General features: G+C 41.1%; 1 protein-coding gene across 8 annotated transcripts in view; it reads left to right on the top strand.

Annotated features, from left to right (window-relative positions):
* Nucleotides 1–22,788, top strand: part of STAU1 (staufen double-stranded RNA binding protein 1) — a 39,655-nt gene that overhangs the window by 14,799 nt on the left and 2,068 nt on the right. For 3 of the 8 annotated variants that reach the window (XM_083509990.1, XM_083509991.1, XM_083509992.1), the window contains 12 exons: nt 1,378–1,502; nt 2,687–2,843; nt 7,084–7,222; nt 10,135–10,300; nt 13,976–14,074; nt 15,162–15,392; nt 16,288–16,431; nt 18,271–18,417; nt 19,396–19,468; nt 20,399–20,715; nt 21,663–21,785; nt 22,698–22,783. In XM_083509990.1, the coding sequence (XP_083366116.1) occupies nt 1,378–1,502; nt 2,687–2,843; nt 7,084–7,222; nt 10,135–10,300; nt 13,976–14,074; nt 15,162–15,392; nt 16,288–16,431; nt 18,271–18,417; nt 19,396–19,468; nt 20,399–20,715; nt 21,663–21,785; nt 22,698–22,783 (1,807 nt within the window). The remainder of the gene's footprint in view (nt 1–1,377; nt 1,503–2,686; nt 2,844–7,083; nt 7,223–10,134; nt 10,301–13,975; nt 14,075–15,161; nt 15,393–16,287; nt 16,432–18,270; nt 18,418–19,395; nt 19,469–20,398; nt 20,716–21,662; nt 21,786–22,697; nt 22,784–22,788) is intronic. The other 5 variants (XM_083509996.1, XM_083509993.1, XM_083509989.1 and 2 more) reach the window with 3 other exon arrangements.

Genomic DNA, 22,788 nt, shown 5'->3' with positions numbered 1-22,788 from the left:
TTGTTTTGGAAATAGTGAAAATTATAAGGAGAAATGTTTGATGGAACAAACAGAGATAAGATTAAAACAAATGGCTAAAATGGCTTTATAAATATTTTATATCAGCAAACTCACTGTTCCAACGTTCTGGTTCTGTACAGTGTTTTCTGATCATGGGTTTAGCCATGAAGACATGTATAACAAGGATTGTTCCAGAGAGCTTCCTTTCTAATATAGAGTGGTTTATGCTAGTAACTTAACTGTAGTTAAGTAATTTACTAGTAATTTACTTCATTGACTACATGTGTGCATTTGCCATTTGCTCTCTTCAATCTGGCAAACTAAGGTTTCAGGTATCCCTCCAAACGAAAATTGCAAACTGATTTAGAATATCTTTGGAATGTACACACCCATTGTGTGTTTATCATCATGGGTGGTGGCATAATTCTTAAATAGTGTGGCATTCCATAAGCACTGACCATTAAAAATGTATGGCATTTTGATTGCACTGTTTTGGTCATCTATAGCCTCTGGCCACTAGATAAGCCTAGCTTTGTACTTCCAGAACCCCTTGAGAATTTGGGGAAGCAGGAGTTAACGGCAATGCTCCACTCAAGGCTTATCCAGAGGCTACAGATTACCAGTTCTCTGTGCAATTAAAGTGTGCCTCATGTGATTCCACTTTCAGAATATTGAATCCTGGAAGACACGGAGTTTTCATGGGTTGGGCTCCCTTGTTTGTACAAACTAAGCTTCTGTAAAGCTTATTGGGCTTTGTGTTTCTTCCAAATTGGGATGACTGGCAAAATGGAAACTATACCTGGGACGAAGCACTCAAATGGGACACCCTTTTTAAAGGATATGACAGAGTAGAAGCAGAGACCATTAAGTATTAAAAATGAGAAATTAAGAATATAAATACCTGTGAAGCAGCTTCATTCTTAGAGAGAGAGAAGCTGTCAGATTAGGACCAAATATGTCCTGGCAGTGGAGGAGCTTTCTGAACAGCTTAAGCTGTGTAGGTTAAACAAGAGGCCTATGGCTTTCAAACATCAACTTGAGGATGCAGGCACCTAGCTAGTTTTGTTGCAAAGCAAATTAGTTTGACCTTTCCTTATATTGCAACTGCAACATTCACGTGCTGTCTGATCCTTAGAGTTAGTCTTACAATCAACTTTTATCTGGCATTCTGGACAACTAAATTAACATTCTCTGAAACCAATTTACTTTGGGCATCTTCTGTAGAAAGCCGCTTAATTTTATAAGTCTAAGCTTCTGTGCGGTGTTTTCCCAGCTTTGAGTGCTAAAGTCCTTAAGTGCTTCTGTGAATGTAGAATAATACTAAGAGATCAGATTGATTTCTCCATGCTGAAGTAGCTATTGGTCTTTTCTTTTCAGTTCCTTCTAACATGGCAAACCCCAAAGAGAAAACCCCAATGTGTCTTGTGAATGAGTTAGCCCGTTTTAACAAGATTCAGCCTGAGTATAAGCTTTTGAGTGAGCAGGGTCCAGCTCACTCGAAGGTAAACATTGCCTGTCTGACTTCCATATTTATAGTAAAACGATGACTTGAATGTGTTTTTGTGTGTGTGTGAAGTAAAACAAAACGTGAGAGGTCTGTTAGCTTGACACAGCTTCCAGTGCACAGCTTGATTTTATCTTTAAGCTGGTACTACTAATATAACTCAGTGAGCGTTATTTATTTATTATCTTCCACACACATCTCAGGGCACTGTACAAAATGTAATGAAAACAGTTAAATGCACAGAAAATAACAGCAGATAAAAGAAAAACAATATCAAGTATTCAACCAGCTTGGAAGGGTGGGAAGTAGTGTAGGTTTGGCCCTTTGCTGAAATCCAGCTGGCTTAAGCAGGTAGTTGTACCTTCACCCCAGTATCCAAACCCAGCTGTAAAAGAAAACGGAGGGGGGAGGAAATAGTAAAGGAGAAGTCCAATAAAGCACACTGTTTGGAAACGGCAGCATGCAATTCAAAGTACTTATTTTATCATTTATAGCCTTGCATGGCCTCAGGCCCTGCATTCCCACAAGAGCTTTCAAGGTTTCCAGATTTCTTTGCTGTAGGAAGCAACTTACTGGGCAGCATTCGATAATGTGGTAGGGAGGAAGGGCCTTGGAGGTCTCACTGTGCACATGGTAGCTGTGCATACAGCCTTCTGGATCCCTTTGGTTCTGTGTATTACTTTCACAAAGTCCTTGGCCACAGTAGAAAAAAAAACATTTTAAATACATTGGATACTTTTACAACAATTCATGCGACTTTTCTTTCCTGTGGTTTAATAGTGTTTCATGAAGTATTTGCTTTAGAGCAGGCATGTCCAACCGGTAGATTGTCTTCGGTAGGTCATTGGTAGATCACTGGCTCCCCCAAAGAAGCTCAGCAACTTTGGCTCCCCTAAAAAAACCTCAGTTAAGGCCTGCACCCCCCAAAAATGGGGCTTTCCTGCTCCCTAAAAAAGCTCAGCAACTTTGACCTGAACCCCCAAAAGGGGGTAGATCACTGCCAGTTTTTTTACTCTGTGAGTAGATTTCAGTCTCTTGGGAATTGGCCACCCCTGCTTTAGAGTGATCAGTGTTGTACCTGTGCCTTTTGACCTGTGTGTGTTCAGACTATTAAAATATCACACGCATGCAAGATCAGGCGGTGAGTTGTTGTTGCAGTAAAGACTTCTTTCTCATTCTTAGGTGTTTACAGTGCAGCTGACTCTTGGGGACCAGCACTGGGAAGCTGAAGGAACTAGTATTAAGAAAGCTCAACATGCAGCTGCTGCCAAAGCTTTGGAAGGGACGAGATTTCCTAAACCTACAGCTCGCCCATCACGTAATGAAGGAAAGAACCCAGGTACATACAGCTAACATGGGTTGTACAGTGATGTGAGCCATCACTTGATGTTGCAGTGGGAACTGCACACCTAAGCTGCCCCTGAATTTGCACGTTATATAATTGCATCCTATGGCGTGATGATCATGTTTAAGTATTTGTAACAAATCTTTATATGCCGTGTAATATAAAAAAAAATCAAGGCCATTTACATGGAAACAATAAAAATACAATATTCAATAAAATTTCCTAAAGAACAACAAAAAAACCTATATATCCCATGACAACAGCCAATTCCTGGTTATATGACAGCCAGAAACTTCCCATTACCTGAACACAGGTGTGCTGAAGTAGCATACAATTGTGTCGGCTGATATCCATTTGTGCAGTCAGCTTTTAGCCCTCTGAATCCAAAGTTCTGTGGTTAAAAATTCTGGATTCCAGAATGCTTCCACTACTTAGACTTGGAAGGCTTTGCTTGGCATTATTTTATTAATATATTTGTATCCCACCCTACATCAGTTGATCTCAGAGTGAGGTACGTATTCCATAAAACAGGATAAAATGTCAATCAACTATCAAACCACCTAGGCAGACCCCACTCCAGACTATAATTGGCATGACCCAAACACTGAATGGTGTATGCATTGTTAGCCTCGACAAGGGAGCAGAAATATGATAAAGTGATGGTGCAAAGTTGCTACTTAACCTCACAGTTCTTTTCAGGGTTTCACTGGAGCACAAAACCTTGATAGTTCTGTTTATTTTCCATATTCTCATCCAGTTTTTCAGACATACATTGTCTCCCCAAGAGGCTCATTAAAAAAAAAGAAGAGACATGCCCTGCCATTAGACTTACAGACTAGAAAGGCAAGGTTTACAGGGGCAGGGAAGTAAAAGGCAAAAGAGGAAGATTGGTTCAAGCCCTGCACAAAGTGGTGAGCTACAGGCATTTATATCCAGGTTGGGCCAAGTTGGTTTTCCTTTGCTGGTGTTCTTGCTTGGACATCAATTGGTTGGGGTAGTGTCTTCTTTCCTCTTGCTTTTGCAGTCTCAGGCAGCTGGGAAGCCAAGTGTTCTTTCGGCAAATAAGATGGGGGAATAGAGCTTCCAGCAACTCTACTTGTTTTGGTTGCTCTCCAGTTGCCATGATGTTGTTTGTGAGGCAGTGGTCTGGCCTTCTAGTAATCCCTGATTCCCAGCAGCAGAGACTAGAGTGTGCCACCCTCCAGCTCTGCAGCCCCAGTAGAACTCTTTAAGTATCAGTCATTTTACTATTTATAAAAAAGGAACAAACCAAAAACCCAGCGCTGTCTCAGGGAGAAATTTAGTAATGTTACCCAAAGCCAGTATCATGGGTAGCTTGAGTCTGAATTGACCTAAAGACATATAATTGTAACTTAAACATAAAAATAAAGTATTGAAGGAAAACAGGATTTACTTTGCACTGTGAAAGTGATATGGACAAGGAATTGGCTAGCTTCTTAACTTTATGGCTGCAAGGATTGTTACCACTTAGAATTGGAAATATTTGTAAGGAGCATTGATGGACGCTTAGTACAAAAATAAGTGGCAATTTGCAGTGTCTGAGAAGCTGACTGAAAACAATTCATTTGAGCAAGGAACAAATTAAAAAAACTAATAAACTCATTTTCCATTGTGTGGTATGGCTTTCTTGTGCACATGAACTGAGAGACCAGCACCAAACTGGTCCTGGCATGTGCAAGTATATATAAATCAAAGCCAGTCTGGACGTTCACTTCAGAATATTAGCTCTGTTCTTCCTCTACTGTGCTTCGCCTAGTAGACCCTGTGGAAAAGTCAGAAGAGTAATAATGGAGCCATGGGGCCATATGGAACTAAATAATTGTGCTAGCTCAAGGTGTGCCCTGTGTCATCCCCAAATCTGCTCCAGAAGAGGGCTGGAGGAAAGCCAAGAAAGGATTTAGGAGGGTAGCAGAGGGAGAGGGATCTGTTGCAAAAGGGACAATCCTTGCACTGATTGAACATATCACTATGTAGAAAACTACCCATATTTCATATGGTATTTTCATTTCTGTTACCTACATTGGTTTTCTTTATTCCTCTTATGTAAAAAAACAAAAACAAAAAAAATTCCACTATATAATACTAAATATTTCCAAAACTGAGAAAAGATAAGAAATGTATACAAATGCGTACTTTCTGCTCTGTCTGAAGTTATTTACCCAGGAACAGCCCCCAATGTTTGCAGAAAATACTATTGTTTATTTACACTATGCTTGCAGTAAGTCAAACAGGGATAAATGGAAACAGGAAGCTTTTCCCATGTCTACCAGACTTCCACTGAAAGCACTCTGGGCAACAGGTTAGTCTCATAAGAAAAGGGGATGGCTAAATGCATATTTGACATGGTCAGCCACAGTGAGGCAGTTTCAGGCTTGATCCAGTTGTAGTGTGTGCAAATAAGGTTTCCTAATCTTACGCTAATTCAGGTAGGAGGCAGTTCTCTCCCCTGGCTACATGATGGACCATTAACACACCTGGCTATGATTGTAACAAATTCGCCAACAAAGAAATCAAGCAAGCAGCTAAGTAGGGAGAGACTTAGAGTTTAGAGGAAAAAGTTGGTTTGCCTGAAGAAGCTAACACAATTTAAAAGACTTTTGTCACAGGGAGTGCAGAAGATGGCATGGTACTCTCATTTACCAGATGATGACAATCCTAGAAATCGGGGATTAAATGGTAGGTTGCAGGACTTGGTTGCCCATAGAGTAATAACCCTATGAGTTAGTTATAATTAGCTTTCCTTGAAGGGAAATGACATCATTTTGATGCATGGAATGAGCTTGGAAATAGGTAGTTTGTGCCACCAAGATCTTGGATGTGCTGTGGAATTTTTATCTTACATTTTTTCCTTTTGAGAACAGATCCCCATGCCATGTCAGAAACTGCTTCCAAAACTCCTTGGTGTCAAGGGAAGGTTGCTAGGGATGGGTGGGTAAGGGGACGCTGCTGTTTTTGACAGTTGACAGCTTATGTAGACTGGCTGAAATGTGTGGGTCTTCAGTAAATCTCCCAACTCCTTGCCTTTCTCTAATGTCCCTGGCTCTGCTGCCATCTGTCCTCAACTATGGTTGCACTTGCCTCTTCATACCATGCTTTTTAGTCTTCCTTCCCAGCTTTGTTTTAAGCGGTTTCCGGGGTGGGGTGGGGTGTCTTAGATAAGAACATGCAGCTTTAAGATACCAGGCAGCAACATCTCCTGTCTTCCCTTAATTTGATTCACAGTAACACATTTTCTACTGATAGACATTGGATAAAAGCCTTATTCAAGTGTGCTTTATTGCATTTTGTTGCTTTTTATCTGTAGAATATGAGCTTTTAAAACTCATATTGCCGGACAGTTGTGTAAGTCTCTGGGGAAATAGTGATATTTAATCAAGACAAAGAAATCTAGAGAGCTATTTGTGGCTTTTGAGGTCTTTCAGAATCTTGGATGGAGTCCAGAGAGCTCCATGCATGTGCTTAATATGCCTCCATGCACTTGTAAAGGATTTGTGTGTGTTTTTTGTCCCCTTCCAGCTGCAGTCCCTTGCACTGCACCAGATGCTGCTATGGAGCTTTCTCTGACCTTCATAGTGACTTCTGAAGCACATAGGCTATGGCCTGGGGTGGTTGTTGGGGGCATGGATGCTGGAATGCTCCAGGTGTAGATTTTGGATTTCTGCCATTGATTTTAATTCTCCAGAACTGCAAATTTGCAAACCATGCCGCGGTACTATGCAAATAAGAAGAGGCTGGCAGTCAGATAAAAGACCACTGTGGGCAGCATGTGAGCTCTCAGTGAGGGGAAAAGGTGTTTATATTAAACCAAGCATGTGTAATGCAAGCTTTTGTAGTAATGATAGCCTTCAGTTTGAAGAACAGCATGTCTTCTATATTCTATGCATATAGTGCTAGGCTTTCCAGTCAAATGCCAGTATTTAAATATCAGTTTGCAAATACAAATCAAGTTATATGCTGCAGCAAAAAATCTATTCACATGGCATTTGCATTAACACTTGGTTTCTGTAAAATAAGCATGCCTCCCCTGAACAAATTTAAATGACAAATTGCTTTCTGTCCTTATTTAATACACATGACCTTCTCTTCCTACCACCCATCCCTTTGATGCTTCTCAAGTTTACTCCTAGCTATCGAGGGAATGAGTGTCTGGGGCACAGTGTGGAATTCTCTCTGACCTCCACCTTTAACACTTGCTTTATCTTCTTCTCTTTAGATAGTGTAACCCCCACAGTGGAGCTGAATGCGCTTTGTATGAAGCTGGGAAAGAAACCAATGTACAAGCCTATAGATCCTTACACAGAGATGAGGTCCACTTACAACTACAGTATGAGAGGTGGTGCTTATCCCCCACGGTATGTCATGCCATTATTCACTCTCCTGTAATGAAGTCCTCCGATCACACTCTTTCAAATTCACAATTTTGGTGCTTCTGAAGAATGCTGCACTTGTCTTCCTAGTATAGTGATTCTCAGACTTATTTCTCTGGGCCACACTTTCAGAATAAAGATTTGCTTGTGCCATGCCGCACCATTTTTATTTTTATTTTATTTTTTTTATAAGAAATACATTGGAAAACAAAAAGGAACAACTCCTACCAGTGCTTGACTTAGAACAGCAGAACACAAGTGCTTTATAGTATGATCACGTGACATCCAGAAAGCATTAAACAAGGCAGCTACATAAGAATATGAATCATTCCCAAAATATAATTATAAATGAACCTCTTACATATGTACCTTAAGTACATTTATGATCTTGCTTTTGCTGAGTAATCTCATTTATATTAGGTCTCATTTGAGAGAACCAAACTCTCATCTCTTCATCAACACAAAGAATCCTTTCTCTTTTCTAATCTTTTGTATTATGGCAGGCTTAATCATTTTGTCAGCTATTGTATGTGGTTTATTATTATTAATTAAATTTCTATACCACCCTTCGTCCGTAGATTACAGGGTGGTTTTGTCTGTTGAGCAGTCAATTCAGCCATTTGGTAAGATATAATTTGCATCTTATCTGAGACTTCTACTCGTTTTTCAAAACAAGATCATTGACATTTCTGCTGTTCCAAAAGCCTTTCAAAATATTGAAAATTCTTGTTTGCCAGATTTCCATGTTTGACAACAGATGTCTTCATCTTGTCTGGGGCCATATTGGAATGGGAAAAGCTTCCCACCACAGGAAACACGTGGCTGAAGGACATTTTCCTCTGCATTCCATGTGAAATAAAGACTCAAAATAGCTATCCGCATTGTCAACAAGCTTTCTTGTTTGGATGTTTGCTTGGGCCTGCTACCAGTGTCAAATTAAATGGGTCTTCTCTAGCACTCTGTTCGAACAGTGATTTTGGATCACAACTAGGATTGTCCTCAATATCACTTGATGCTTTTGCTCTCATTTTGAAAATGTATCTATCCATATACTGCACATTAAAATAAATTGATACTCTACTATACTACACTAAAATGTTAAAATATTTATTTGATGATTGTCATGGAACCTTCCTGCCACACTTGCCATCCTCTCCTGCCATGCAAGTGTGGCATGCCACACCCTTTGAGAAGCAGTGTCCTGGGACAAGCAGGTTTTATGCATGAGCTGCACACAGTTAAAAGGCAACCATTCAAAACATCTGGTTCTACAGTACAGTCATACCTCGGGTTACAGACGCTTCAGGTTGCATTTTTTTGGGTTACGGACCGCCTAAACCCGGAAGTATGGAACAGGTTACTTTCGGGTTTCGGTGGTCGCGCCTGCGCAGAAGACCAAATCACACTTTGTGCATGTGCAGAAGCACCGAATAGCAACCCGCGCATTCACAGACAGACCGCTGCAGGTTGCGAACATGCATCCCGCACGGATCACGTTCTCAACCCAAGTGCCCACTGTAATGGCCAGCTATTGCTGCACTGCAAAACCCCAAATCTGGATCACCAAAATTATACGGCCTTCCCAAGCTTAGCTATAGTGAAGAAGAAGAAATGGATGATTCAGCTGTCCGAAGATCCATGGTATCTGGAATAGGGGACACAACAGAGAAAAGGCTGAGAGCCAAGATCCACTTAGAGGAGCAGAATTTTGGGAGAAGGAGGGGGTTGCACCCCTCAGCCTTTCTAAGCACTACATTTGGTGTAGCGGATGGGAGTACGCCTGCTGCACACTATTGGAGAATGAGATGGTTGGCACTTTGCCCCCAAGCCAATTAAGCCACACTTCTACAGCCTCCTGGCAACAGCCTCAGTCTCCCTGGTGAGGCTTCATAAACGCTTTTAGAACTCTTTATTTAAAGCACCCCATTCTCTTTGTTTCTAGATGCAAAGGGAAAACTGGTTTCATGCCGTCTTACCCTTTATTTATAAAACTCTTTACAAAATGTCAAGGTCGTATACAGCAACGTATGCAGATACAACAAAATATAAAATACTATTGAAAAATAATAATTAAAATCACTGGCTTGGCTTAAGAAAACGTAAACAACTGAATAGGCCTGCTGGAATAAAAAGGTATTCAAAGGACACTTGAAAACTAGCAGCAAAGGTGTATTCCGCAGAATGGGACTGGCGACACTAAATCCTTGAATTCTGCTTGTAACCGGTTGGACTGCTGAATAACTAACACCACTCCTGGATTATCTCTGTGATCAAGCTGAGATATAAGGGCTCAGGTTGTCCTTAAGCTATTATGGACCCAAGCTGTTGAAAGGAGCCATACACCTTTTTCTTCTTTTTTGCTCCCAAATCTTTTCCTTTGCAGTGTGACAGACATCCCTGCAACCTCCTCCTCCAAAAAGCAACATCATTCCAAAATTTGAAAACAAAAGCTAGGAAGTGAAAATTGAAGGATGGTGGTCTGCATTTTTGGGGGAAGGATGGGGTCACACGACACTAAACAGCCAGTCTCCTTTTTCTTGTAGGTTCAGTTGGCCTAAATAAAGTGGGCAGAATTTATGGGCCTGAGCTTCTAACTTTTAAAAAACAAATGTTCTATTGAATGCAGCCAAATATATTAATAGCTTAACTTGCTGGTTGAGTTCAGAAATGTTTAATCCGTGATGGTAGCTTTGTGCTTCTGGCTTTAATGTTAATGCTTCTAGTCATGCAGTGTCTGCACTGTAAGTGCTGCAGGCAAACGTTTGAGGGCCAACAGTTGACGCATTGTGTTCAGTGCTGGTTCTCCACTTAACGCTTTATTTGAGCCCTGTCTGCTGGCAAGGATGACCTTGTACACCCCCCTCCAGGCCTGAAATGTCAAGTCTTTCTCTTTTCAGGTACTTCTATCCATTTCCTGTGGGACCCTGGCTCTACCAAGTGGAGCTCTCCATTGGGGGGCAGCAGTTTCACGGGAAAGGAAGAACAAGACAGGCTGCTAAACATGACGCGGCTGCTAAAGCACTGAAAATCCTGCAAAATGAGCCCTTGCCTGAAAAACCGGAGGTAGTGTGTCTAAAACATAGTAGAAGTTAATTGTTTTGAAATTAGCTTTTTGGTTTGCCCAAAATGCTGTGTGAAGGCTTGCACTCACACATTTTTCTGTCGCTTATGATAATCCTGTCTGTGGCACTTGGTGGTTCCCCTATTTAGCCATAGTGAACTGTGGTACCTCTCTGCTTGACAGCCCTGTCGCTAATGAAGTGTAAATGCATCAGTTATTCAAGTGCTGGCAAGGTAAAGAGGGAAGATATTTGCAGACTTTTGGCCTCCTCCAAGGCTGTTACTCTTTCCTTCTCTGTTCCTTGCATTGCCCCTAGGCAGACCCAACCAGCCAGCTGCTCCTCACTGATTTTAAGCATTTCAGCCTAGAGAACGTGTCACAGATACAACAGGTCTCATAAAATGGTGCCTCGGTCATTGCGTGGCTTAACTATATTGCATTGTGAAAATTACAGCTTCAAAGTCAAGTCTATGGGGTATATAAGTGGATATACCCAGAATTTGGAGTGGAGGGCGGGAAATGAGCTCGCTATTTGGATTTGGTAGTAAGTTTAAAAAATGAATTTGGGCCCCAGGTTATATTTAGTTCAGCTTAGAATAACAGAATAATGGCGTAACTCGAGGTAGATCTATAGCCAAGTCTGCGCTGGAGTTAAATTGATTTCAGATTTTGGAGCAACCGCTGTCAAGTCTTTGAGACACTGTAGAAATTGTGAATGGGAGACCAGTTTTCCTGCAGAGTATATTTAAGTAGTACTGGAACAGCAACTGGAATTCTAGAAATAGGTTCTGTGCAGTGTTGGCTGCAGAACGTTATTGTTAAAGCTGTCACTACAGTGGTGCCCCGCAAGACGAATGCCTCACAAGGCGGAAAACCTGCTAGACGAAAGGGTTTTCTGTTTTTGAGCTGCTTCGCAAGACAAATTTCCCTATGGGCTTGCTTTGCAAGACAAAAACGTCTTGCGAGTGTTCCGATTTCCCCCCGCTCCCCCCCTTTTTCTAAGCTGCTAAGTCGCTAATAGCCTTTTAGCCGCTAAGCCGCTAAGCCTTTAATAGCCGCTAAACCGCTAATAGCGCTAAGCCGCTAATAGGGTTGCTTCGCAAGACGAAAAAACGGCTAGACGAAGAGACTCGCGGAACGGATTATTTTAGTCTTGCGAGGCACCACTGTACTTTGAAAATACAGCATAATTCTTGTCCCTAATCATCAGCATCAGAACTGCATTGAAACTCCATATTCTGCCCTACCCATTACTTGGGTTACATGAAGAATAATATAGCCAGCTTGCAGCAGAAGCAGAACTGAATTACTGGCATTGTCTCATTTCGCAGATGCATCTGGGTGAACATTAAACTGCTTAATTTGGCATTGCCTTAGAAGTTGCCTGAAGTATTAACCTTAATACAGTTTACCTTGACCAGCATCAGTTCTTCAGGGGCTTGGATCAAGCAGCCTTCTGACACTGCTCTCTAAAGCGTTCTTAACTAGAGAGATCAAAATCTGGGACCTTCATACGTTCCATGTGTGCATAGACATTTCTTAAATAGTGTGTTGAGTTTTTTCTTCCTCTACCCCTTACATTATTTCCTGTTTACAGCAAAATAAAATGCTAAAGAACTGTTCTCTGCTTTAACTTCTCTTACATTCTCATTTGCTCTGCTAGCTAGCTCCAATTAACTTAATTTTGCATGATAGTTATTTGGAAAGATTATTGTACTTGTGCTGTGTGTACCACTGCATGGCTGTTTTGCCCGGCCTCTAGAAGGGCGTGTGTATTTGCTTTCAACCTCAATATCCTCATCAGCATGCTCGTTAATTGTTATGAATTATCTGAAGCATGTGTTCAGAGTTTCATATATGCATGGCTTTATATCGCCTAAATGTGATCGCTGCTTTATGAATGGAGCTTGTTTGAAGAATCAGATCATAAACTGGCACCATAAAAATGGCTCAGTCAGAACATTTGATTTCCTTGATCTTACAACCTGACATTCTGCCATTATCTCCTCTGTACTATAATTCCCCGGTTAATAAATAACTGAGCCACTAATTCTCCAAACTTGGGCTTATTTGGCAATGTTGCTTCAGTCCGTATATTTTTTTAATCCATGGTAGTAAAATAAGTAGCAAATAGATTCAAGGTCTTAGCCTGCATTGGAGAGTCTTTTTGTAGATAGAGAGAAGTCCCATAACTTAAATGCTTAGCTTTTAAGGTGAAGCTTTAGAGCCCTCCCCTCCCTGTGTTTGGCTTTCTAATACTGGAAGAGATGGGATGTGTTTTTGAGTAGGTGAAGAAAGACTCAACAAAACAAAACAAAACGTCTTTGAGTGTAGAGAGGGGATTTTAATGAGCCTCTTGGTTTACATTTTTTATTGCCTGCTTAGATATAGATTGTCTATTTTACTGATCACTTACTTTTATATTACTTGTTTTACCTGTTTTAAAAATATGTTGATTCAGTGGGTATTTTCTTACGAATATTTTAAATTATTTATGTAATCCACTTAGTTTTCTGACTAAGTGGTATATAAATCTTGATGAACAAATAAAACGTTATTTTAGTTTTATTGATTTTCTTTGTCTTTAAGGATGTTTGTATTTCTGCCTTGGGACCATTTGGTAAAACCTCAGAAATAAATAATGAAACACTAGTTTTCCAAAGTAACTCTCTCAATCACATTTGCTAATTCTTAGCATTCTTGGACTGTACCGTTTCTCTCTCTGTGTATAAAATGTCTGCTGAAACTTCCGTAGCTAGAGTGTGTGCTGATTATGATTTGTGTGGCTTCTTGAGTGTGTTCTGCATAGCTTATTTTCCCTTCCCTTGGAGCACAATAATCTAAGTAGAAAAGGATATTCCACTGACTACTTAAATGCCAGAACTGTCATTCTGAAAGGCATAGCAGTTATTGGAAGCAAATACCATGCAGAAAACTCCCTGAGAGATTTGTTGTTGCAATAGAATATAGTATTTCTCCTCAAGCTAGGGAATGTCATATGCCTCCAGTCTTCACTGGGTGAATACTACAATTCAGCTCCAAAGGACTGCATTAGGTATTTGTAAAGAGTTGAGTGCACCCAGTGGATTTAATTGCTGCTTCTTCCCTTTTAGTTGCAGCTCCTGTGCTAGACTGCAGACCACTTTTGAAAACTGACCTTTATAAAAGGAGCTTTCCATGTGGCGTTGGGTGGGGTAGGGAATCTGTGGTTGGCAAACCCAGGCACAATACTCCCCTCAGGCACGCAGATATTCTCTGGGTTAATAATGGCCTGAAACTGGAAAAGCTGAAAATGGGAAAATAGCATTGGGCTTGTATTTTGAAAATGTATTTTATAAAGCTCTGAACTTTATTGTCAGTTTTTACAGGTTGCCTGCAAGTAATTTCATGTAGACACCAAAATTAACCTCTCCCATGCATAATGTGCATCTTTCAGAACTGCTAGCTGTTTCCCCGTAGATTTTTCAGACAAGGGAATAACTCTGGAAAATCTCCTTGGCATGTCAGGCACTCGTGATGAAAACTGTCCTGGAGCTTTCAGTTTAATCTTCTCCTAGGGGTTGAGTGGAGAAAATCATGTTTAATATTATGATACTAACCCTAGATACTGTGTGTGGCAGATTTGTTAGTGAGTCGGTGCAAAAGAAGCTTTTTCAATATCATTGTTCTTCTCTTAGATTAATGGCAGAGAACCAGATGATGAAAATCTCAATAAATCTGAAATAAGCCAAGTGTTTGAGATTGCACTTAAAAGGAACTTGCCTGTGAATTTTGAGGTAGGTTTAGTTAATTGCTCTAAAAGTGGTTTTACTTTAGAATACTGAAGGTAGCACTACTTGGTGGGGGGGGGAGATAATTTGGGGCGGAATACAGTTGGGCTTTAAAATTGTGTGTTAAAATATATCCTGATTCTCTTTCCATGGGTTCAGTAGTTTTGTTTCATAGCGGAAAGCCATTAAAAGGGGAATTATGAGAAGCTGTGTGCTGGCAGCATTTAAATTCTTCCAATGTATTTGGAAGGAACGGCAGATGCCACTAATGTCATAAAATGTCGCAGATATATTTGCTTATGTGAGTGGGAGGGAGGGTGTCACTGATTTCCCCTTTGCTGCAGCCCCCACACTGTGTACCACCCCACTCCAAAGGTTCCTCTAGCCCTCAGAAGCCGATGTGCAGGTGCATGAGGGCTGCAGTGGAAAGGGACTTCATAGCAAGGGGAAGGAGCTCTTCCCATAAGTGGAAGTCCACTCTTGGTAGTTGGATTCAGTGGGTAAGGCTATTGAAAGGATTAGAAGAATGGGCAAGTTGAATTATCCTGTTAGGAGAGTATAAATATCTAATGTAATTTCTTTCTGTTTAAGAATGTACTGTCTTGCTGTTTATTGTCTGTAGAGTGCAAGAAAAAAGAAAATTTATTCAGTACCAAATATGTCCCTTTGTTGCTTTATTATGAATTGATATTTGGATATATGCTTAACGTTAAGCATGGATGCATGCCAAGGTTTATAGCCTTTTAATTTTTTTAAGTAAAAACTGCCACAGACCTAAATATTTGTAGTTGGGACAAAGCGTAGTGCCCCCAAAAGACTAACTTGGTACATACTGAATAAAATAAGACTTGCAAAGACTGTCTTTAGCATGTAAAGTTTAGCTGGGTTTACATTTTTAACCTGCATGGGGTGGGGTAATATACTGAGAGGCTTTTAAATTATAGCCACTTCCCGCTTTATTAGGAATGTTGTTTAAATTAGCCTTGTTCTTCCCTAACCCGCCCCCCCCCCCAAATTGTAGTTTGTGAGTAAAGTTTGCTACAACCATTTTACCCTACCATTTTTAATAAATGTTTATCACGCTTTCACTCAGTTTTTCCCTCTGAAACAGGTGACCCGGGAGAGCGGTCCCCCTCATATGAAGAGCTTCGTAACGAAGGTATCTGTGGGAGAATTCATGGGTGAGGGTGAAGGCAAGAGCAAGAAGATCTCAAAGAAGAACGCGGCCATAGCAGTCCTAGAGGAATTGAAGAAACTGCCCCCCCTTCCTACGGTTGAGAAAATGAAGCCACGAATCAAAAAGAAAACAAAATCAATAGTCAAGGTGAGAGAAGTATGCGCTTAGCCAAACCTCAGCTGTTGTAAAAGGAAATTCTTGATATGTTTAAGGAAGCTGTCTTGCACCATAGCAGACACCTCTGTCTGTGCCTGTACTCATCGGAACTCTTTGTTCACTGTTGTTATGCCAAACTAGTAGTGATTCTGTATCAGCAAGGAAGCACTTAACTTGTCTAAATGCCAGGACCTGTGCTGTGTGTTTGCTGCCATCTGTAATCCAAATGTTCTTGTGCAGCTGTTTTGGTGGAGGCTTGCATAGTAGGCATTCTTAGTGTATGAAGCATAGCATGCATGTTCAGCTTTCATGTAACAGCCTTGTGCAGAAATCAGGCATAGATTAATCTAATGAGCAGAATTGGTGATGTAGTATATCAGATCTCCTTTTTTTTTAAAAAAAAAAAAAGGTCCAGCACCATAGGGAGCATAGAGACAGTTCATTTGCAAGTAAGTGGGTATCCCCCATCACCTGTGTTTCTAGACAACATGGACTGAAACCTCCAGAGACGCAAAAACTGTTTCAGTATGATTTATTTCTGAAATAATTGTGATCATAACCTTATTACTGATGAACGCTGGAGGTTGTGATGCTGTAGATACCTTTTTCTGAGTCAATTTGAACTTCCTGTGTCTATGTACCATGTTTGCAGTTGATACTGGTTTGGTTTTGTTGTCTTCTTAAAGTGATTCAGAATAATTCTTCGCAACTGTGTCTGTAACTCTGCAACATGTACCAATACTTCCTGAAAACCCAATAGCCAAGTTAACAGTTAAAAAAACACCAGCCCAACACCACCCTATCTCCTGGAGTGTTTTCATGGGAATGTGATGTATTGGAACTGCTCTTGCCAACTGTTGGCTGATTCTTGCTTTTTCTATCTAAGTTGCAGACAAGTCCCGAATACGGCCAAGGTATGAATCCCATTAGCAGACTGGCTCAAATACAGCAAGCGAAGAAAGAGAAGGAGCCAGAGTACATGCTCATCACAGAACGTGGACTTCCGAGGCGCAGGGAGTTCGTGATGCAGGTTTGTGTTGAGCTCAGCACTTTATCCAGGACAGGGCAGCCATGTAATTAATTGATTTATTTGAATTTATAAGCTGCTTTGGGCCACGAGGGCCCCTCCAAGCAAGATTGCAATAAAACCACAATAGAATATCATAAAAACCTCAAACAGTTCATATAAAAAATGCACGGCAGCAGTTTATCTTGTATTAAATAATTGATCAAAGTTTCTCGGCCTGGCAGAGCAATATTTAAGGTGCTGCAAAGACATTTTTTACAATCGAGTGAGCCGGCTGAATTTCCTTGGGAAACAGAACGTAGGTGGTACCACCAAATGAAACTCCTATTTTTTGGTTAGAGGGTAATCTTAATGCATATTGCTTTGGGTGCTACTGCCATCTATCTGGTAGATCTTAACACAGAAAGGGAGTGGGATGGGCATATATGTGGGAGCAGATGCACTTTTAAATATCACAGACCGAGTACTTCAAAGGTTTAAAATCAGCATAGATAGTGAATTGAATCCAGAAGCACACCTGGTAAATAATAATAATTTAATAATAATTTATTATTTATACCCCACCCATCTGGCTGAGTTTCCCCAGTGATGTTTTACCCACAGTGATGTTCATAGAAAATGGATGTCATATTATCTCTGTGGGGAGAACCACACAAGATGTGGGACCAGCTGACAGTTTCTGAACTATTCAAGGGAAGCCCCATGTAAAATGCACTGCAGAAGCCAAGAGGCTATCACAAATGAGAGCCTTGCATTAGACAACCAACCTATGCTATGCAGAATGTAGTCCTGGTCTAATTTCAACACAGTGTATTACTATGGTGCTCACATAATTTCCTCCTTGCATCTGTTGCTGACCGAAAGCTACTCTTGCTTCTAGAAGCCGCTGCAGCAGAGCTTGCTCACTCTTTCTCCTTCCCCCAGCCAGCCCCTGTGATGCAGCTGTCTAGTGGTAGTGGTAGGAGGAAGGGAAGAGTTCTCCATGGCCAGCCAGCAGCTTGCTTCGTCTGGTTTTTGCTGTCTTTATGTCATGGGGAACTTTTTTATTGGTGTGACAGCAGTATGGGATGATTTGAATTCTATTTTCTCTTGCTGGGAGTGCATTGTCTTTGTGTCCCAAACTCTTATGGATGTGAAGATAAGCAGGAAATAGCTGATGACTTCTTCCCTTGGCTGCCGTAGGTTCATTTGACACTCCATCCCTATCATGTCACCATACATTATTATATTCCATATTCCTCCTTAGCCCCCACTTGCCACCCCTTCTCCTTCTGCTGGCACAGTCCTCTGTTCTCTCCCTGGTTTGGATTTTCATATTATTCAAGGTTCATAATAAGATCAGTGTGCTGTAATTTTAAAGTAGAATTCTGGGAAGCCTTGTCTTGTCTTCGTCTGCTAGTCCATTCTCATAGAATCCTTTGGAAGCTCTGTGCTTTGTAAATGCAGAAGCTACTTAGATGAGCAGCATGTTGCAATAGCATCGGGGAGCTGTTACAGGGGCTGAAGAACGTTGAGATCATTGCAAAGCACGAAATCGATTGCCACATGGCATACTAATAGATTTCTAATCATGTTATCTTGATACTGTACTCTGGACACTTCCAGAATCCAAACTTATTTGGGGCGTTAAAACAAAAATAAAAGCCAGGGGGAAAGTCTTGGGGCATGAATTGCCTGCTTTCTGTGTCAGATCCTGCAGTCAGTGGCATGGAGGCCCCATAACTTGGCTATCCTCCAAGGCCATATTTGGACAGATACGTTACTAATGATCATCGGCGTTTAGTTTCCCCTTCCTACATAAAGAGATACTTGTTCTAATAATCCATTTCTCCATACTTCTAGGTGAAAGTTGGCATGCACACAGCTGAAGGAATGGGAACTAACAAGAAGGTAGCAAAGCGTAATGCAGCTGAAAACATGCTGGAGCTCTTAGGATTCAAAGTCCCTCAACCACAACCCCCAAAGCCAGCACTAAAAACAGAAGAAAAGGTAAGACATCTTAAATGATGGGCTGTGCAAGTTCAGATGGGGACTTGTGTGCTGAAGATTATCCAGACTGTAAAATTCACAGGTGTCGGGTTGTTGTCCTGGGGCCAACAGGGTGGTTGTAAACTGGGTCATTTAGACCAGGCATGTCCAATGGGTAGATCACTGCCATTTTTTTAAATAGTGGGAGTAGATCGCAGTCTCTTGGGAGTTGGACGTGTCTGATTTAGGCAACTTCAGTTTCTTGACTCGGTTGTAGGCATGATCTTGCTTACCTTATAAAATCCTTTTTTTTCTGTGTCAATAATACGTGCTGAATCCCAAATATAGTCCTTTATTAAGGTCCTGCATTTCTTGCAATTCTATAGCGTGCATTGTTGCCGAAACGAGTCTAAACCAGTGTTTCCCAAACTTGGGTCTCCAGCTGTTTTTGGACTACAACTCCCATCACCCCTAGCTAGCAGGGCCAGTGGCCAGTGATGATGGGAATTATAGTCCAAAAACAGCTGGAGACCCAAGTTTGGGAAACACTGGTCTAAAAGCTTAAGGTCGATGTGTAAGAAGCATCATAAGGAGAGAGAAACCATGAGCAGTGCACTTTCGTTTGCCCTACCGTGTGGCTTTTATTACCTTATTAAGACGCTTTGAACAGTGAGGTTGTTATTGTAGCATCTTAGCCCCCTGTCGTTGTACAGATGGACTAGTGCGTATCCGCTATGGATATGGACACATTTCAGCAGGCCCCTTGGAGTGAAACAAAATGCTTGCGCCAACATTGCTGATGACCTAGTGTTCCATCAGGTGGCAATGAGGGCAAGTCTCATCTCTTAGGTTCAGAGGGATGGCCCTGGTTTGTTGATTTTTGCTTTTGGGGTGGTGTAAGAACAAAGTGGTGTAGCCTTTGTTTAGAAAGGTTGTTAGAAACGCTCGACTCTTCAGCGCAGTGGCATAACAACTCCAAATAACTCTCTTTTGTGCTAGACGCCAGTAAAGAAGCCAGGTGATGGAAGAAAAGTAACGTTTTTTGAGCCTGGCTCTGAAGAAACATCTGCTAGTAAGTGACCTTCATTTCATTCTTCTTTTACTTTATTTTATTGGTATGATGGCTGTACCACAGCAGATTGACATTCCGTGATTTCAAGAATTGAAGGTCAGTTAGGGCATACTATTTGGTTGATAGTTACTAGGCATTAAATAGGTATAATGGGTCACTCAGGTAGACCAGGGGACACTAGGGCTTGGCGATATCTGGTTTTCAACAGTGTGATGTTTCAGCAGCTAAACATCACAATATACCAATATATCACGATGTCTGAAATAAGTATGGAGCTATTTAGAGTCATTGGGTGGTTTCAGTTTTTCCTGCATCGTGATTTTTGCCGGCACCTGCTCTTGTGATTCGCTGCCCCCTCCCTGCATGAGGCAGGGGGAGAACTGAGATGGCAGAGTTAACAGGGCTGCAGGAATCGAGAGAAGCTTTGGGTGGCTTTATAGTTTTCCCCACCTTGTGATTTTTGCATAGCATGCACACGCATCTGTGAAAATAAGTTTGCTGGCCCAATAATATAAAGTAAATAAAGGTTTGACCATTTGCTTATTTCCCAAGGTATATTTCCAGAGCAATGCATGTGCAAAGGGTGATGCAAGATTATTATTATTTTTAACCCACTCTGATAAAACTAAAATACTGATTTATTTATTTTTCTATTTGGAAAAGACTTTCAAAGTTTCGGCTCATATCAGGCATTGCTTGGGACATTAGACTTATTTTTTGCAAAGTGCTTTGGGAAAAGCAATGTGAAATCATTATCAGAATAAAACACATTAGACCCAGAAGGAATGTTACCATCTTGCTGAAGGCCAGGATGGGGCTTGCATTTCAGAAGCTATTTTGGGTTTTGTGCTCTGTGATCTGCCATTTTGTGTATGACCAGACCCTTGCCAATTAATGAAACTTTTTTTGTTTGTTCTGTCTCGTTACTAGGTAATAAAGAGGATGAGTTCAGGATGCCTTATCTCAGCCATCAGCAGCTTCCTGCTGGCATTCTTCCCATGGTCCCTGAGGTTGCACAGGCTGTAGGAGTTAATCAAGGACACCACACCAAAGAGTTCAACAGGGCAGCCCCCAATCCTGCCATGGCTACTGTGACAGCTATGATTGCTAGAGAGCTATTATACGGTGGCACTTCTCCTACCGCTGAGACCATTTTAAAAAACAGCTCCTCGGGCCATGTGCCCCATGGACCTCTCACTAGACCTTCCGAACAGTTGGACTACCTTTCCGGTGTTCAGGGAATCCAGGTAAATTGGTTGCAATCGGTGTAATTCAAGGTGTCTCTTCATAGGATTTGACTTGCTCAATAAAAACCTTGTTTCACAAAACCACATGGGGCGGGTACCAATTCATGCATGTCAGCCTTCTGCCTAAGACAAAAAGTTTCCTATGTTTTTGGAGTTATTGTTGAAAACCAATATGTTACATTTTTAAAAATGGAACGTTTCCCAGCTAGTATACAACTTGAAGGCTGTTCCTATGGTTTTTTTGAGCGTTGTCTTTTTTCTCACTCAACAAAAACATAGCCCTGTCCATCAGACACTGCACTTAAATAACTTCTGTTCATCTCTGTATGGCTTGCGCCAGAGCCTCTTCTCTTTGAAGAAGAAGAAGAAGAAGAAGAAGAAGGCTCATGCAGTTGAAGTGTATGTCTGAATTTCTACCTTGGAGACATTTAGATTCAGCATACATTTTGACTTGTTTTCCATTCTTACATGTGTACCAATCAACATGATCAGGATATTTATGCAATTGACTTTTTCTGGGCTAGGCTCCCCTCCAGGTGAGAACTTCCCCCAGTTTTAGAATGTTGCTGAGGAAGCAATCTCCTTGCATATAGGGAAGTAGCATACTCCTTGAGATGCTCAATAAAAGCCCTTCCTGGTGTACCACTTTCCTACATTTAGAGGACCATTTTAACAAGTAGCAATTCACATGAGTAGAGTGAAAGTTTAGCCCACCTCCAGTTATCCATCACATGCAGAACACCTGAAAGATAGATGAGGTTTTTCTTTTCTTTTTTCTGCCTTTTGGAGTAGACAAGAACAGGGATCTTTTTCTGTCTGGGAGAAACTCCTGCTTGTTACCATATCAATGTTGCAGCGCTAATGAGAGTTCTGGGGAGCAAATAAGAGCTTGCTTAGAGGGTTGGGGGACACCTGTTTGGAAATAATTCAAACTTTCTTTTTCTTAGGTTGAATACAAAGATTTCCCCAAAAACAACAAGAACGAATTTGTGTCTCTTATAAATTGTTCCGCTCAGCCGCCACTGATCAGCCATGGAATTGGAAAAGATGTGGAATCTTGCCACGATATGGTAAGAGAACGTGGAGCTGATTTTATATAAATGAATTGTAGACCAGTCATTAACTTCCTCCAATGTGATCACTTAAACATTCAGATGGATGGGAGTCTAGATTAGGCATCTTCAGGTTTTTTCTCCTTGGGTCCAAGAGAAACACATTGGAGTGATGACAAATGTTGACTAATGGAGGACAGTTTGTGAAATGTGTAGGTGTCTGTTGCTGCTCTACTTGAGGGAGCCAGTGTGAATTAGGAACCAGCACACTTTCCCATTAAACAACAGTATATCTTCACTGAGCCAGCTGCTTTTAAACTCTCTGAGATGCACCATCCTAGTAGATTTCACTACTCAAATTTCTCATGTTGGCGTGTCTTACAAAAGAGAAACCTACAGTGGTGCAAAGATTTTTGTCGTAGAAGCCTTGACTTCAGTCCTAGTTTCAGAGTTCTGAGTCAGCCAGAACTTGAGGCTACATACAGGGCATTCTTCCCATGCTGAGCCCTGGTTCTCACATATACATACTTAACTTGCCGAGTTTGTCCATGAGAAATGATCTTCATTCTGTGCAGCTTGGAAATGGGAAAATGGCAAGTCTGCTAATTGAGGCCATGGAAATCCTGTATGGAACTAATCCTTTTCATTTCTGTGTGCATGACCAACTTTAGCAGAGTGTTGAGTGTTTTTAATACACACATTGCCCAGTATTCTTCCAGCCATTTATCATAACATGCATCCGTTATTTATGAGCACTGATAAACCACCTAACATTTCAAAAATATCCCAAGTGGCATACAGTCTAAATAAAAAGAAGAAATCATTGAAACAAAAATACAACCTAAAACCAGTAATATAAAAGCTTAATTCAGTGACTTCAGACACGTAAAACATCCATGTTATATTTAATTCAATCTTTTCCTTCTCCAGGCTGCATTAAACATCTTAAAATTGCTGTCTGAGTTGGACCAACAAAGTACAGAGATGCCAAGAACAGGAAATGGACCAATGTCTGTGTGAG

Source organism: Podarcis liolepis (assembly GCF_965112155.1).
Source record: "Podarcis liolepis genome assembly, chromosome: 6".
NCBI lineage: Eukaryota > Metazoa > Chordata > Lepidosauria > Squamata > Lacertidae > Podarcis > Podarcis liolepis.
Note: the sequence above shows the minus strand (reverse complement) of the source record. Positions and strands in the feature narration are given on the sequence as shown.